This window comes from Nerophis ophidion, linkage group LG16 (assembly GCF_033978795.1).
Source record: "Nerophis ophidion isolate RoL-2023_Sa linkage group LG16, RoL_Noph_v1.0, whole genome shotgun sequence".
NCBI classification, from domain to species: Eukaryota; Metazoa; Chordata; class Actinopteri; order Syngnathiformes; family Syngnathidae; genus Nerophis; species Nerophis ophidion.
In genome coordinates, this window is record NC_084626.1 from 46991473 (window position 1) to 47010615 (window position 19143).

The 19143-nt window shown below is 42.0% G+C and overlaps 1 protein-coding gene across 4 annotated transcripts in view; it reads left to right on the forward strand.

Annotated features, from left to right (window-relative positions):
- Positions 1-19143, forward strand: part of celf4 (CUGBP, Elav-like family member 4) — a 344818-nt gene that overhangs the window by 274728 nt on the left and 50947 nt on the right. For all 4 annotated transcript variants that reach the window (XM_061875334.1, XM_061875335.1, XM_061875337.1 and 1 more), the window contains exon 3: positions 16362-16410. In XM_061875334.1, coding sequence (XP_061731318.1) covers positions 16362-16410 — 49 coding nt within the window. The remainder of the gene's footprint in view (positions 1-16361; positions 16411-19143) is intronic.

Sequence of the window (19143 nt, forward strand, 5' to 3'; positions counted from 1 at the left end):
CGACCGACGTGTGTGTCAAATTTGGTGAGTTTTGAAGCATGTTAAGGGGGTCAAATTACAGCGTATAGGCGAGTATAGGTGCGGAAGAAAGAAAGAATAATAAAACGTTACAGTTTCAATAGGGTCCTTGGCCCATGGGCCTGCGGACCATAATAAAACCTTAGAAATACAATCGGGTCCTCTGTCCCAAAGGGATATGGGTCCCTAATAAACATATGTTTAATGTACCCTAAGATTTTTTGTTAAAATGAAGCCACTAATGCTATTTTTTATGGTCACCTTTTTTTAGAAAAGTACCAAAAAAATATCAAAATACATTTTGGTACCGGTACCAAAATATCGTCATGGGGAGAACCCTCGTCAGGACCGAGGACAGCAGTATGTTGCTGAATGTAAATTTCTAACATCAAGTGTGTCAGCGGACATAAAAACATGCAAAGAACATTAAGTCCACAGAGGATAAAAGACATGACAAATCTACATAAAAAAGAAGGTTTTCTTCTCATTTCCATCTGAAGTCTTCTCACAGCCGCACTGATTTCTTGCACAATGCGTCGCCTTTTCAGCAGAAAAGGAGTTTGGCTGCTCGGCCAGGCGGGAAAGTACTGGAAGGTGTGAACCTTTTGTAAGAATCCAAAGTGATGGCTTCCCATTCATCAGCGAGTGGAGGCCACACCGCCACACCAGAACCTGCCCTCGGACTTCACTTCCAGCGCCAGCTGACTGAGTCTGACAGGAATCTAGCGAGCAGAGACCGTGGAGAGGCAGGCCACCTCATTAGTTTTGACGGGAAATGAAGTGCGATACTGTACTGATATTTTTAACAACATGCTCGCCCTAAGACAAATATTCTGCATGAGAAGACAACAGTATTGTGTTGCACGGATGATTCTAGAACCACGTGAGGAGCTGGCCAAGTATTCTAATGAGCTGTTTTTAGGGACCGGTGTCCCTTTGGGACTGAGGACCCTATTGAATTTATAAGGTTTTATTATTATTATTATTGTTATTATGATTATTATTATTATTATTATTCTTTATTATTATACCGCGGCCTCTTTGAGCTGTAATTTGAAGTGAATTGAAGTGAATTATATTTATATAGCGCTTTTTCTCTAATGACTCAAAGCGCTTTACATAGTGAAACCCAATATCTAATATTTTACATTTAAAGCAGTGTGGGTGGCACTGGGAGCAGGTGGGTAAAGTGTCTTGCCCAAGGACACAACGGCAGTGACTAGGATGGCGTAAGCGGGGATCGAACCTGCAACCCTCAAGTTGCTAGCACGGCCGCTCTACCAACCGAGCTATACCGACCCCCTTAACATGCTTCAAAACTCATATATGTGTAAAATAGATCTGTGATGAGTTGGTGACTTGTCCAGGGTGTATGCCGCCTTCCGCCCGATTGTAGCTGAGTGCCCCCTGCGACCCTGAAGGGAATAAGTGGTAGAAAATGGATGGATGATTTATATATACATATATATACTTATATACTGTTTATGATGTGTATATATATATATATATATATATATATATATATATATATATATATATACACACACACACACACACATGTATATTGTTTATCCATCCATCCATCCATATATGTATATATATGGATGTGTGTGTATATATATATATATATATATATATATATATATATATATATATATATATATACACACATCCATATATGTATATATATGGATGTGTGTATATATATATATATATATATATATATATATATATATCCATCCATCCATCCATTTTCTACCGCTTATTCCCTTTCGGGGTCGCGGGGGGCGCTGGCGCCTATCTCAGCTACAATCGGGCGGAAGGCAGGGTACACCCTGGACAAGTCGCCACCTCATCGCAGGGCCAACACAGATAGACAGACAACATTCACACTCACATTCACACACTAGGGCCAATTTAGTGTTGCCAATCAACCTATCCCCAAGTGCATGTCTTTGGAAGTGGGAGGAAGCCGGAGTACCCGGAGGGAACCCACGCATTCACGGGGAGAACATGCAAACTCCACACAGAAAGATCCCGAGCCTGGATCTGAACCCAGGACTGCAGGAACTTCGTATTGTGAGGCAGACGCACTAACCCCTCTGCCACCGTGAAGCCCTATATATATATATATATATATATATATATATATATATATATATATATATATATATATATATATATATACATATACATATATACACACACACACACACACACACACACATATGTATATTGTTTATCCGTCCATCCATACATTTTCTTCCGCGTATTCCCTTTGGGGTCGCGGGGGGCGCTGGTGCCTACCTCAGCTACAATCGGGCGGAAGGCGGCGTACACCCTGGACAAGTCACCACCTCATTGATTATAATAAAGGACTGTCTCAGAAAATTTGAATATTGTGCTAAAGTCCTTTATTTTCTGTAATGCAACAAAAAACATGAAAATGTCATACATTCCGGATTCATTACACATCAACTGAAATATTGCAAGCCTTTTATTATTTTAATAATGCTGATTATGGCATACAGCTTAAGAAAACTCAAAAATCCTATCTCAAAAAATTTGAATATTTCCTCAGACCAAGTAAAAAAAAAAAAGATTTATAACAGCAAAACGAAATCAAACATTTGAAAATGTCAATTAATGCACTCAATACTTGGTTGGGAATCCTTTTGCACGGATTACTGCATCAATGCGGCGTGGCATGGAGACAATCAGCCTGTGGCCTTGCTGAGGTGTTATGGATGCACAGGATGCTTCAATAACGGCCTTTAGCTCATTTGCTTTATTGGGTCTGGTGTCTTTCAGCTTCTTCTTCACAATAACCCACAAATTCTCTATGGGGTTTAGGTCAGGAGAGTTGGCAGTCCAATGGAGGACAGTAATGCCATGGTCAGTGGTGGTTTTGGCACTGTGGGCAGGTGCCAGATCATGCTGGAAAATGAAATCATCATCTCCATAGAGCTTTACAACAGATGTAAGCATGTACACAGCTGCATTGACTCTGGACTTGATGAAACACAGTGGACCAAAACCAGCAGCTGACATGGCTCCCCAAACCATTGCTGACTGAGGGAACTTCCGTTGTCTAGAGTTCAGGGGTGGCTTGACCATGGGAATATGGCTATTGAAGCTGTATCTGTTGAAAAGCTCTATGGCAGGGGTGTCAAACTCAAATACAGAGTGGGCCAAAATTCCAAAGTGAACAAAGCCGCGGGCCAAAGTTGAACAACTTAACCTTTTAATAGGGACCCAAACAAGTTTTGCATTGAATATTGAACAAGCAAGGCTTATATAACTTTATAGTGACATGCAAAATTGAGTTTTGTTGGTAGCGGGGGTGTATATTGTAGCGTCCCGGAAGAGTTAGTGCTGCAACGGGTTCTGGGTATTTGCTCTGTAGTGTTTATGTTGTGTTGTGGTGCAGATGTTCTCCCGAAATGTGTTTGTCATTCTTGTTTGGTGTGGGTTCACAGTGTGGTGTAACAGTGTTAAAGTTGTTTATACGGCCACCCTCAGTGTGACCTGTATGGCTGTTGACCAAGTATGCCTTGCATTCACTTGTGTGTGTGTGTAGAAGCCGCATATATTATGTGACTGGGCCGGCACGCTGTTTGTATCGAGGAAAAGCGGATGTGACGACAGGTTGTAGAGGATGTTAAAAGCAGTACCTTTAAGGCACGCCCTCAATATTGTTGTCCGGGTGGAAATCCGGGAGAATGGTTGCCCCGGGAGATTTTTGGGGGGCATTGAAATTCGGGATTCTCCTGGAAAAATCGGGACGGTTGGCAAGTATGAGAATTAGCGTTGAATGCGGTGATACAGCGGCACTGCCACTGTATAATACCGGCGGGCCAGCTCTAATGTTCATTTATTATTGCCTCAAGGGGCCAAATTTGGCCCGCGGGCCAGAGTTTGACAGCCATGCTCTATGGAGATGATGATTTCGTTTTCTCCCGTTTGCAACAAGACGCTCCCAAACAAGAACGCCAGCTCGCCTGTTCTCTGTTCTTCAGGTCATTGAGGTGTTGACTGGATGTGTGCTAGTGTGTCCCAGTGGTCTGTGGGCTAGATTTGAGTCCTGCAGTGAAGCTCAACAGCCTGCTCCAGAATACACAGCAGCACTTAGGATGCGTGTAGCAGCAGAACAGCAGCAGCATGTACAAGCCAGTAAGTTGTGACAAAAGCAGAGCAGAATATTCGGATGGCAGCTTTGCTTGCGCCCCCTGGAGACCTCCATGGAGTACTCTCTCCCTCTGATAATGAAATGACCTGGCCCGCACTGCTGCTGCACACACACGTCTGCACACACACGCCTGCACACACACATCTGCACACACACATCTGCACACACACATCTGCACACACACGCCTGCACACACACATCTGCACACACACATCTGCACACACACGCCTGCACACACACATCTGCACACACACACACACATCTGCCAGGCACCGCCCAAAATGAGAAAATCCCACCTCCTGTCCAGAACTTGGTAAAGCTTACTTTCCCTATTTCCTTCAAACGGGGAGTGAGGAGAGAGTGTGTGTCCTTGGAAGGGACGCCAACCCAAAGCAGGACTATTCTCAGGCACATTTGACAGAAGAGGTGACTAACATATAGTCCTGATAGAGCAGGGGTCACCAACACCGGGTCGCCTGTAAGGACCTGATGAGTCGCCCGCTGGCCTGTTCTAAAAATAGCTCAAATAGCAGCACTTACCAGTGAGCTGCCTCTAGGATGGTAGAAGGTGGGGATTGAACCAAGAACCCTCAGGTTGCTGGCACGGCTACTCTCCCAACATCTGTAAGTGCAAGTTAAAACTCTACTAGGCAACTTGAAGGCATTTATCAACAACATCCAGAAACGTTGTCAGTTTCGCTGGGCCCGATCTCATCTAAGATGGAAGTGGAAAATACCACAACGGACTGTTGAACAACTTAAGTCAGGGGTCACCAACGCGGTGGTGACCCCTGATAGCCCGTAAGGACCAGATGAGTCGCCCGCTGGCCTGTTCTAAAAATAGCTCAAATAGCAGCACTTACCAGTGAGCTGCCTCTATTTTTTAAATGGTATTTATTTACTAGCAAGCTGGTCTCGCTTTGCTGGACATTTTTAATTCTAAGAGAGACAAAACTCAAATAGAAATTGAAAATCCAAGAAAATATTTTAAAGACTTGGTCTTCACTTGTTTAAATAAATTCATTTATTTTTTTACTTTGCTTCTTATAACTTTCAGAAAGACAATTGTAGAGAAAAAATACAAATTTAAAAATGATTTTAGGATTTTTAAACACATGCCTTTTTGCCTTTTAAATTCCTTCCTCTTCTTTCCTGACAATTTAAATCAATGTTCAAGTATTTTTTATTTTATTTTAAAGAATAATAAATACATTTTAATTTAATTCTTCATTTTAGCTTCGTTTTTTTCGACAAAGAAAATTGTGAAATATTTCTTCAAAGTAATGATTAAAATTAAAAAAAAATATTCTGGCAAATCTAGAAAATCTGTAGAATCAAATTTAAATCTTATTTCAAAGTCTTGAATTTCTTTCAAAAATGTTGTTCTGTAAAATCTAGAAGAAATAATGATTTTTCTTTGATAGAAATATAGCTTGGTCCAATTTGTTATATATTCTAACAAAGTGCAGATTGGATTTTAACCTATTTAAAACATGTCATCAAAAATAAATATTTATTGTGAAAAATCATTAAGATGATCAGTATTTCCACAAAGATAAATATCATTAATTATTAATAATAACATAGAGTTAAAGGTAAATTGATCAAATTGGCTATTTCTGGCAATTTATTGAAGTGTGTATCAAACTGGTAGCCCTTTGCATTAATCAGTAGCCAAGAAGTAGCTCTTGCTTTCCAAAAGGTTTTGACACCTGTGGTAGAGCCTTCCACTAAAGATTTTACACGGCAAATCTGATTTGCTACATTTTGCCCATCGTCGGCGATCAGTGGAATCCTTGGCGTTTTTTGATCAGAGAAATAAACAGTAGTCGTGTTTACTGACTGCTTGGGTTGTCCCCTACCTATATTGTGGTACTGCTACCAATATTGTGGTACTGCTACCAACATTGTGGTACTGCTACCAATATTGTGGTACTGCTACCAACATTGTGGTGCTGCTACCAACATTGTGGTACTGCTACCAACATTGTGGTACTGCTACCAATATTGTGGTACTGCTACCACATTGTGGTACTGCTACCAATATTGTGGTACTGCTACCAACATTGTGGTACTGCTACCAACATTGTGGTACTGCTACCAATATTGTGGTACTGCTACCAACATTGTGGTACTGCTACCAACATTGTGGTTCTGCTACCAACATTGTGGTACTGCTACCAACATTGTGGTTCTGCTACCAACATTGTGGTACTGCTACCAATATTGTGGTACTGCTACCAACATTGCGGTACTGCTACCAACATTGTGGTACTGCTACCAATATTGTGGTACTGCTACCAACATTGTGGTACTGCTACCAACATTGTGGTACTGCTACCAATATTGTGGTACTGCTACCAATATTGTGGTACTGCTACCAACATTGTGGTACTGCTACCAATATTGTGGTACTGCTACCAACATTGTGGTACTGCTACCAACATTGTGGTACTGCTACCAATATTGTGGTACTGCTACCAATATTGTGGTACTGCTACCAATATTGTGGTACTGCTACCAACATTGTGGTACTGCTACCAACATTGTGGTTCTGCTACCAACATTGTGGTACTGCTACCAACATTGTGGTGCTGCTACCAATATTGTGGTACTGCTGCCAATATTGTGGTACTGCTACCAACATTGTGGTACTGCTACCAATATTGTGGTACTGCTACCAATATTGTGGTACTGCTACCTATATTGTGGTACTGCTACCAACATTGTGGTGCTGCTACCAACATTGTGGTACTGCTACCAACATTGTGGTACTGCTACCAATATTGTGGTACTGCTACCACATTGTGGTACTGCTACCAATATTGTGGTACTGCTACCAACATTGTGGTACTGCTACCAATATTGTAGTACTGCTACCAACATTGTGGTACTGCTACCAACATTGTGGTTCTGCTACCAACATTGTGGTACTGCTACCAACATTGTGGTTCTGCTACCAACATTGTGGTACTGCTACCAACATTGTGGTACTGCTACCAATATTTTGGTACTGCTACCAACATTGCGGTACTGCTACCAACATTGTGGTACTGCTACCAATATTGTGGTACTGCTACCAACATTGTGGTACTGCTACCAACATTGTGGTACTGCTACCAACATTGTGGTACTGCTACCAATATTGTGGTACTGCTACCAATATTGTGGTACTGCTACCAACATTGTGGTACTGCTACCAATATTGTGGTACTGCTACCAACATTGTGGTACTGCTACCAACATTGTGGTACTGCTACCAATATTGTGGTACTGCTACCAATATTGTGGTACTGCTACCAATATTGTGGTACTGCTACCAACATTGTGGTACTGCTACCAACATTGTGGTTCTGCTACCAACATTGTGGTACTGCTACCAACATTGTGGTGCTGCTACCAATATTGTGGTACTGCTGCCAATATTGTGGTACTGCTACCAACATTGTGGTACTGCTACCAATATTGTGGTACTGCTACCAACATTGTGGTACTGCTACCAACATTGTGGTACTGCTACCAACATTGTGGTACTGCTACCAACATTGTGGTACTGCTACCAACATTGTGGTACTGCTACCAACATTGTGGTGCTGCTACCAATATTGTGGTACTGCTACCAACATTGTGGTACTGCTACCAACATTGTGGTACTGCTACCAACATTGTGGTACTGCTACCAACATTGTGGTGCTGCTACCAATATTGTGGTACTGCTACCAATATTGTGGTACTGCTACCAACATTGTGGTTCTGCTACCAACATTGTGGTGCTGCTACCAATATTGTGGTACTGCTACCAATATTGTGGTACTGCTACCAATATTGTGGTACTGCTACCAACATTGTGGTGCTGCTACCAATATTGTGGTACTGCTACCAATATTGTGGTACTGCTACCAATATTGTGGTACTGCTACCAATATTGTGGTACTACTACCAATATTGTGGTACTGCTACCAATATTGTGGTACTGCTACCAGGACACCTACTCAGTGGCCTAGTGGTTTTAGAGTGTCCGCCTTGAGATGGGTAGGTTGTGAGTTGAAACCCCGGCCGAGTCATACCAAAGACTATAAAAATGGGACCCATCGCCTCCCTGCTTGGCACTCAGCATCAAGCATATGTACTGGTGTAAGCTCCTTCTGCACATATGTACTGGTGTAAGCTCCTTCTGCACATATGTACTGGTGTAAGCTCCTTCTGCACATATGTACTGGTGTAAGTAAGCTTCTTCTGCACATATGTACTGGTGTAAGCTCCTTCTGCACATATGTACTGGTGTAAGGTCCTTCTGCACATATGTACTGGTGTAAGCTCCTTCTGCACATGTGTACTGGTGTAAGCTCCTTCTGCTCATATGTACTGGTGTAAGCTCCTTCTGCACATATGTATTGGTGTAAGCTCCTTCTGCACATATGTACTGGTGTAAGCTTCTTCTGCACATATGTACTGGTGTAAGCTTCTTCTGCACATGTGTACTGGTGTAAGCTCCTTCTGCTCATATGTACTGGTGTAAGCTCCTTCTGCACATATGTACTGGTGTAAGTAAGCTTCTTCTGCACATATGTACTGGTGTAAGCTCCTTCTGCACATATGTACTGGTGTAAGCTCCTTCTGCACATGTGTACTGGTGTAAGCTCCTTCTGCTCATATGTACTGGTGTAAGCTCCTTCTGCACATATGTACTGGTGTAAGCTTCTTCTGCACATATGTACTGGTGTAAGCTTCTTCTGCACATATGTACTGGTGTAAGCTCCTTCTGCACATATGTACTGGTGTAAGCTTCTTCTGCTCCTATGTACTGGTGTAAGTTCCTCCTGCACATATGTACTGGTGTAAACTTCTTCTGCACATATGTACTGGTGTAAGCTTCTTCTGCACATATGTACTTGTGTAAGCTCCTTCTGCACATATGTACTGGTGTAAGCTCCTTCTGCTCCTATGTACTGGTGTAAGCTTCTTCTGCACATATGTACTGGTGTAAGCTCCTTCTGCACATATGTACTGGTGTAAGTAAGCTTCTTCTGCACATATGTACTGGTGTAAGCTCCTTCTGCACATATGTACTGGTGTAAGTAAGCTCCTTCTGCACATATGTACTGGTGTAAGCTCCTTCTGCACATATGTACTGGTGTAAGCTCCTTCTGCACATGTGTACTGGTGTAAGCTCCTTCTGCTCATATGTACTGGTGTAAGCTCCTTCTGCACATATGTACTGGTGTAAGCTTCTTCTGCACATATGTACTGGTGTAAGCTTCTTCTGCACATATGTACTGGTGTAAGCTCCTTCTGCACATATGTACTGGTGTAAGCTTCTTCTGCTCCTATGTACTGGTGTAAGTTCCTCCTGCACATATGTACTGGTGTAAACTTCTTCTGCACATATGTACTGGTGTAAGCTTCTTCTGCACATATGTACTTGTGTAAGCTCCTTCTGCACATATGTACTGGTGTAAGCTCCTTCTGCTCCTATGTACTGGTGTAAGCTTCTTCTGCACATATGTACTGGTGTAAGCTCCTTCTGCACATATGTACTGGTGTAAGTAAGCTTCTTCTGCACATATGTACTGGTGTAAGCTCCTTCTGCACATATGTACTGGTGTAAGTAAGCTCCTTCTGCACATATGTACTGGTGTAAGCTCCTTCTGCACATATGTACTGGTGTAAGTAAGCTTCTTCTGTACATATGTACTGGTGTAAGCTCCTTCTGCACATATGTACTGGTGTAAGTAAGCTTCTTCTGCACATATGTACTGGTGTAAGCTCCTTCTGCACATATATACTGGTGTAAGTAAGCTTCTTCTGCACATATGTACTGGTGTAAGCTCCTTCTGCACATATGTACTGGTGTAAGTAAGCTTCTTCTGCACATATGTACTGGTGTAAGCTCCTTCTGCACATATGTACTGGTGTAAGTAAGCTTCTTCTGCACATATGTACTGGTGTAAGCTCCTTCTGCACATGTGTACTTGTGTAAGATTCTTCTGCTCCTATGTACTGGTGTAAGTTCCTTCTGCACATATGTACTGGTGTAAGTAAGCTTCTTCTGCACATATGTACTGGTGTAAGCTCCTTCTGCACATATGTACTGGTGTAAGCTTCTTCTGCACATATGTACTGGTGTAAGCTCCTTCTGCACATATGTCTGTGCATGTACGCCGCATCAGTTTTTCTTCTCCACGCTCATGCCGGCTGCTGCTCAGTGGTGCCATCTGGCTTCAACCGGCGCCACTGCGCTCATCCTGCGTGAGCCCACAGCCGCCAGTCAGCATCCAGGTTTTAACAACAGTTCTGGGCCAGGTTGTCCAGCGGGCCGGTGCTAACTCTCCCCGTGTTACGGGCCAGGAGGATAAAAGTGACCTTGGAGCGCTTTATGATGCTGAGATAATGGCAGCAGAGCCATCAAACTCCACTCAGCCTGCAGTGGCCAAAGAAAATAAGAGTTGAGCCACTTAAGGTTGTTTTGAACTTCATGTAAAAGTTGATGGGCAAAAGGCTGGAAGTGTTGCTGCTCATGTTTGGCAGTTCTGCTCAAATAAAAGTGATTGTTCCTTCCTGGGAGTCAAGTTACTGAATTCTGGGTAACATTTGAAGATAAAAGGAGAGCAAAGTCTATCCTTTGTGCCCGAAACTGAATGTGATGTGAATGTCCACTTTCAAGGTTAGCCATCTGAAATTTCACCTGAGAGTTTTCTTATATATATATATATATATATATACAAACCGTATTTCCATATGAGTTGGGAAATTGTGTTAGTTGTAAATATAAACAGAATCCAAAGATTTGCAAATCATTCTCAAGCCATATTCAGTTGAATATGCTACAAAGACAACATATTTGATGTTCAAACTGATAAAAACCTATGTTTTGGGCAAATAATCATTAACTTTAGAATTTGATGCCAGCAACACGGGACAAAGAAGTTGGGAAAGGTGGCAATAAATACTGATAAAGTTGAGGAATTCTGATCAAACACTTATTTGGAACATCCCACAGGTGTGCAGGCCAATTGGGAACAGGTGGGTGCCATGATTGGCTAGAAAAACAGCTTCCCAGAAAATGGTCAGTCTTTCACAAGAAAGGATGGGGCGAGGTACACAACATTGTAAGCAAATTGTAGAACAGTTTTAGAACAACATTTCTCAACCAGCTATTGCAAGGAATTTAGGGATTTTACCATCTACGGTCCGTAAAATCATCAAAAGGTTCAGAGAATCTGGAGAAATCCCTGCACGTAAGCGATGATATTACGGACCTTTGACCCCTCAGGCGGTACTGCATCACAAACCGACATCAGTGTGTAAAGGATATCACCACATGAGCTCAGGAACACTTCAGAAAACCACTGTCAGTAACTACAGTTGGTCGCTACATCTGTAAGTGCAAGTTAAAACTACAATGCAAAGCAAAAACCATTTATCAACAACACCAAGAAACGCCGCCGGCTTCCCTGGGCCCGAAAACATCTAAGATGGACTGATGCAAAATGGAAAGGTATTCTGTGGTCTGACGAGTCCACATTTCAAATTATATTTGGAAACTAGGGACGTGGTGTCCTCCGGAACAAAGAGAAAAAGAACCATCCGGATTGTTATAGGCGCAAAGTTGAAAAGCCAGCATGTGTGATGGTATGGGGGTGTATTAGTGCCCAAGGCATGGGTAACTTACACATCTGTGAAGGCACCATTAATGCTGAATGGTCCATACAGGTTTTGGAAGAACATATGTTGCCATCCAAGCAACGTTATCATGGACGCCCCTGCTTATTTCAGCAAGACAAAACCAAGCCACGTGTTACAACAGCGTGGCTTCGTAGTAAATGAGTCCGGGTACTTTCCTGGCCCGCCTGCAGTCCAGACCTGTCTCCCATGGAAAATGTGTGGCACATTATGAAACGTAAAATACGACAGTGGAGACCCCGGACTGTTGAAGGACTGAAGCTCTACATAAAACAAGAATGGGATAGAATTCCACTTTCAAAGCTTCAACAATTAGTTTCGTCAGTTCCCAAACGTTTATTGAGTGTTGTTAAAAGAAAAGGTGGTGTAACACAGTGGTGAACATGCCCTTTCCCAACTACTTTGGCACATGTTGCAGCCAGGAAATACTAAGTTAATTATTATTTGCAAAAAAAAAGTTTATGAGTTTGAAAATCAAATATGTTGTCTTTGTAGTGCATTCAACTGAATATGGGTTGAAAGGGATTTGTAAATCATTGCATTCCGTTTTTATTTACAACGAACACAATTTCCCAGCTCATATGGAAACAGGGTTTGTATTTTATTTTAACACTATACAGGAACAAACGAAAGGCGCTCTCAGCAGAGGTACAAAAACTTAACTATGAAACAAAACTATCGAAAATGTAAAACTATGAACATAAAACAAAACACTTGCACAATGGCATGAATAACAAAAGAACTTACTTGGAAAGAGACAAGGGGCATGGATATTGGCATGGATGTGGAGAGTATGATCGAGGGTGATAGATGGTGATAAAAGGTGATGTCGCCAGGCTGACTACCTTGCAAATGTGGCTTAAATAATACTGTGGTGATTAGTGAAAACAGGTGCGTGACATGGGGACAAGGTGAAAACTAATGGGTTGCTATGGTGACAAAACAGACAAAAGTGCACAAAGAGTCCAAAAACAAAACCAAACATGACTAAAACAAAACATGATCACACTACCATGAATTGATTAACGTGGACCCCGACTTAAACAAGTTGAAAAACTTATTGGGGTGTTACCATTTAGTGGTCAATTGTACGGAATATGTACTGTACTGTGCAATCTACTAATACAAGTTTCAATCAATCAATCAAAACAGACATGACAGCAGTAAGTAGACAAAGAAAGACTCCTAATTAGTCTGCTGACATATGCAGTAACATATTGTGTACTTTATAAATCTATTATTTTCTACACATTTTAAAGGGCAAACTGTAAAAAAAAAATGGATTATTAATTTACTTGCTCATTTACTGTTAATATCTGCTTATTTTCTCTTTTAACATGTTCTGTCTACACTTCTGTTAAAATGTAATAATCACTTATTCTTCTCTTCTTTGATACTTGACATTAGTTTTGGATGATACCACACATTTAGATATAGATCCGATACCTAGATACGATTATACATTGGTCATAATTAAAGTCCTCATGTGTCCAGGGACGTGTTTACTGACTTTATAAACATAATATGAATTTTAAAAAAACAAAAGAGATTTTGTGATGCAAAAAAATATCAATGTATTGACAGTCGTATCAACTAAAGACGCTCCTGTACTTGGTATCATTACAGTGGATGTCAAGTGTAGATCCACCCATGGCGTTTGTTTACATTGTGACGGCGGTGAGCTATTGTATCCTCCTACGGTGGAAACAAACCCTCGACTCACACAACAGAAAGATTCTGAGCACTCACAGACAAGCAAGCGCTAACGACTAAGAGTCAAAGTGTGTATAGTCCATCTTCAGGGTTTGAAAGTGTTTATTTAAAAAAGCAGTGCAGGCGGAAGACAATTAGGTCAGACTGAAGCCACACCATTGGTATGGGTCACGGTAAAAGCACTCATATGTATGCAGGCTTATGGCCCCCATGTGAGCCCCACGTTGACCTTGTCCCCCACTCTGATCTATGTCCTCATCATGGTCCTTTGTCTTCTTTGCACCCACTGTCTCTCCTCACCAACGCATACAATTAGTATGCACCCCGTCTCCCCTCACCCTGCTTAGGACGGCTAACTTTCCCCGTGCACATTTTTAACTAACTCCCTCAACTCCTGTTCTCTTTACCCCCTCCTGCATGCTTACCAACCTTGAAACCTTGGATTTCGGGAGGTGGTTGGGGGCGTGGTTAAGAGGGGAGGAGTATATTTACAGCTAGAACTCACCAAGTTAAGTATTTCACATATATACATATATATATATAGAATGAAGTAGTCTAGTGATTTTCCCCCACATATACACATACACATACATACATATATATATATATATATATATATATATATATATATATATATATATATATATATACACAAGAAATGCTTGACTTTCAGTGAATTCAAGCTATATATATATATATATATATATATATATATTTATTTATTGTATTTTATTTTTATATATATATATATAAATATATAGGGCATATAGTATGCGCCTGCCTTGAATTACTGCAGGGTCAAACTCGTTTCCCAAAATAATTAGCGCATGCTTAGTATTACCGCCTGGTCGAACTCGTGACATCACGAGTGACACTTCCCCTGTCATCATTTTCAAAATGGAGGAGGCTGATTTTAATACCGGTAATTTGAAATTGCATAAAGGGAAGAAGAGTAAGAGCTATCCAGTAGGATTTAAGGTCCACACTCCAATTTTTACTGCATATCTTTGGTAAGTGCCGGAGTGACAAGAGGTTTTAAAATAATTAGCGCATGCTTACTTTTACCGCATGCCTTTGGTAAGCGCAGGAGTGAGAAGAGGTTTTAAATTAATTAGCACCCTGGCGGCAATTCAAGGAAATACTGTCTATATATATATATATATATATATATATATATATATATATATATAGAGAGAGAGAGAGAGAGAGAGAGAGAGAGAGAGAAATACTTGAATTTCAGTGTTCATTTATTTACACATATACACACACATAACATTCATCTACTCATTGTTGAGTAAAGGGTTGAATTGTCCATCCTCTCCGTCACTATTTTTCTAACCATATGCATGTACAGTAGATGGCGGTATTTTCCTGTTTAAGAGTGTCACGACATTACTGTTTACGGACGACAAACTGCTTTACGGTAGACGAAAACGCGACTGCTGTTGTTGTGTGTTGTTACCGCACTGGGAGGACGTTAATGAAACTGCCTAACAATAAACCCACATAAGAAACCAATAACTCGCCCTGGATCATTCAACAGTTATAACGTCATTGGGCATGCATTCTGTTTATATTGTGGGAAAGCGGACGTAAAAACAGGCTGTCCTCACTCAGGTCCGCATGGAGCTGGAGGGGGCGAGGCCTCCAGCTCCGCCTAAATTTCGGGAGATTTTCGGGAGAAACTTTGTCCCGGGAGGTTTTCGGGAGAGGCGCTGAATTTCGGGAGTCTCTAGGAAAATTCGGGAGGGTTGGCAAGTATGCCCTCCTGTCCGTGTTGCTTATCAACAGCCAGTCTGATAAATAATGCAAGGCGGCGCATTGAAAAAAATTAGTCGGGTTCTCCTGGCCGTTAAAGCGAGGGGAGGACAGAAGGATGTAAATAAACGCTAGGATGAACGATGGGATTTAATATCGGCGTGAGCAAAGGGAAAGGGTGAAGGTCCGAGCATTAATTGTGTTTGTGTGGTGACCGGGTGTCCTCGCCGACCAAGGCTCGGCTTTGTTGAATCATCTGGACTGTTCATTACGCTGATGAGTGGATCAGCAAACTCCCAGGAAAATATTTAATGACATTTAGCAAAAACACTGATTCTGCATCACACAGAACCTTGACCTTTACCTCCCTTTGTGCGCCCTTACCTCCCCCCCCCCACCTGTCTCGCCATTCCTCCCGCTGGCATAGCGATTGGCATTATTAAAAATTGATTGGAGGCAAGCGTTTAGCTGGGTGCTGAGGTTGGACAGGCAGGAGTCACATGACACTTGGGAAAGGTCTCAGTGGGGGACCCACCTTGTGGCCCCTCGATTGTATCACATCTTCAAAGACTTTGGATGTAAATATAAGATAATACATCATATTATTAGATAATTAATATATCATCTTGTTCGATAATATATCATATTATTAGATAATATATCATCTTATTAGATAATATATTAAGATATTGGATACATACAAGTGTGTTATCGCTGACCAAGAGTTACTTCTCTCCTCGCCTTCTTCTTCCATCTCTCCTTCATCCTCTTTCAAACCTTTCATCTCAGATCAAATATTATTTGCCAACCATATTCCCCAGCAGCCATATTTCCCCCACGGCTACAAGTGCTTCAGCTTTGGAGACTTTTAACACACGTTACCAGCAATTTGGCTGAGTGAATCAAAAAAAAAGTTATTTTGGGTGTGATGGGGGAAAAACCCAAAAGGTGTGCCAATGTGCTGCTAACTGCTGCTTCTTCTGCTCGTGTTTCCTCACAGATGAACAGACCCATCCAGGTGAAGCCAGCAGACAGCGAGAGTCGAGGAGGTACGGCTTTTGCTACTTTCTGCCCGTGCATGTCGGCCTCACCATTATGTGTGCCATGACACCACCCTTTCATGTCAGCCTCACCATTATGTGTGCCATGACACCACCCGTGCATGTCGGCCTCACCATTATGTGTGCCATGACACCACCCGTGCACGTCAGCCTCACCATTATGTGTGCCATGACACCACCCGTGCATGTCAGCCTCACCATTATGTGTGCCATGACACCACCCGTGCATGTCAGCCTCACCATTATGTGTGCCATGACACCACCCGTGCACGTCAGCCTCACCATTATGTGTGCCATGACACCACCCGTGCATGTCAGCCTCACCATTATGTGTGCCATGACACCACCCGTACATGTCAGCCTCACCATTATGTGTGCCATGACACCACCCGTGCATGTCAGTCTCACCATTATGTGTGCCATGACACCACCCGTGCATGTCAGCCTCACCATTATGTGTGCCATGACACCACCCGTGCATGTCAGCCTCACCATTATGTGTGCCATGACACCACCCAGCCTGGCCGGACCTTCATCAACATAATGTTCTAGTCATACGAACCCCGTTTCCATATGAGTTGGGAAATTGTGTTAGATGTAAATATAAACAGAATACAATGATTTGCAAATCCTTTTCAAGCCATATTCAGTTGAATATGCTACAAAGACAACATATTTCATGTTCAAACTCATAAAAATTTTTTTTTTTTGCAAATAATCATTAACTTTAGAATTTGATGCCATCAAGACGTAGACTGCAATATGATGGCAGTCACACATAGGAGATACGTGTAGACTGCAATGGGATGACTGCCATCATATTGCAGTCTACACGTATCTCTTATGTGTGACTGCCATCATATTGCAGTCTACACATATCTCTTATGTGTGACTGCCATCATGTTACAGTCTACACGTGTCTCTTATGTGTGACTGCCATCATGTTGCAGTCTACACATATCTCTTATGTGTGACTGCCATCATGTTGCAGTCTACACATATCTCTTATGTGTGACTGCCATCATATTGCAGTCTACATGTATCTCTTATGTGTGACTGCCATCATATTGCAGTTTACACGTATCTCTTATGTGTGACTGCCATCATATTGCAGTCTACACATATCTCTTATGTGTGACTGCCATCATGTTACAGTCTACACGTGTCTCTTATGTGTGACAGCCATCGTATTGCAGTCTACACGTGTCTCTTATGTGTGACTGCCATCATGTTACAGTCTACACATATCTCTTATGTGTGACTGCCATCATATTGCAGTCTACATGTATCTCTTATGTGTGACTGCCATCATATTGCAGTCTACACGTATCTCTTATGTGTGACTGTCATCATATTGCAGTCTACACATATCTCTTATGTGTGACTGCCATCATGTTACAGTCTACACGTGTCTCTTATGTGTGACTGCCATCATATTGCAGTCTACACGTATCTCTTATGTGTGACTGCCATCATATTGCAGTCTACACGTATCTCTTATGTGTGACTGCCATCGTATTGCAGTCTACACGTGTCTCTTATGTGTGACTGCCATCATGTTGCAGTCTACACATATCTCTTATGTGTGACTGCCATCATGTTGCAGTCTACACATATCTCTTATGTGTGACTGCCATCATGTTACAGTCTACACGTGTCTCTTATGTGTGACAGCCATCGTATTGCAGTCTACACGTGTCTCTTATGTGTGACTGCCATCATATTGCAGTCTACATGTATCTCTTATGTGTGACTGCCATCATATTGCAGTCTACATGTATCTCTTATGTGTGACTGCCATCATATTGCAGTCTACATGTATCTCTTATGTGTGACTGCCATCATATTGCAGTCTACACGTATCTCTTATGTGTGACTGCCATCATATTGCAGTCTACACGTATCTCTTATGTGTGACTGCCATCATATTGCAGTCTACACGTATCTCTTATGTGTGACTGCCATCATATTGCAGTCTACACGTATCTCTTATGTGTGACTGCCATCATATTGCAGTCTACACATATCTCTTATGTGTGACTGCCCTCTCCTGGTCACACTTATCATTACACCATCTACCAAATAAAAAATAGCTTCGATGTCGGTAAGCGCAACCAGAATCATGCGGTACATTGTAAGGCACACTGTCGAGTTTTGAGAAAATGAAAGGATTTCAAGTGCGCCTTGTAGTCTATAAATACGGTCCACGCTCTCCTTCTTCTTAGACCCGCCCCCTCAATAGCGCCAGAAAAAAACACTCCACTAAGGGGAGTGTCCCAGTGGGGTGCCCTAACTATTGCATCCACCAAGTAAGTTTACTACGAGACATTTCAAAATGAAAGAAGAGTAAAATGAAGAATTGAAGCATGCTCTGGATTGTAAAAACCTCTGCTGCCTCTCTAAGCCTCGCGGACGGAGCAGGAAGCACTTCTCCACCTTTCTTCTCTTTTGGAGTCCGTCTTCCCTCAATCCTCCTTATCGATTTCCCTTATTTATTCCTCTTCTTTATCGCTCTCCATCCCAAAGTTTTCCCTCCCAGGGATGAACGCCGAGTCAAACGGCAGAGTCGTCAAAGAGAAACAAGCAAAAGCGTGTCTAATAAACGCAGTCAAATTGATGGAAAGCACACCGGCGCTGTGAAGTAACTCCGAGGGAAGACATCCACGCTGACAAATAGTGGATTGTGTTATGTAGATGAAAGCTGCTTTTAGGACTGTTTGC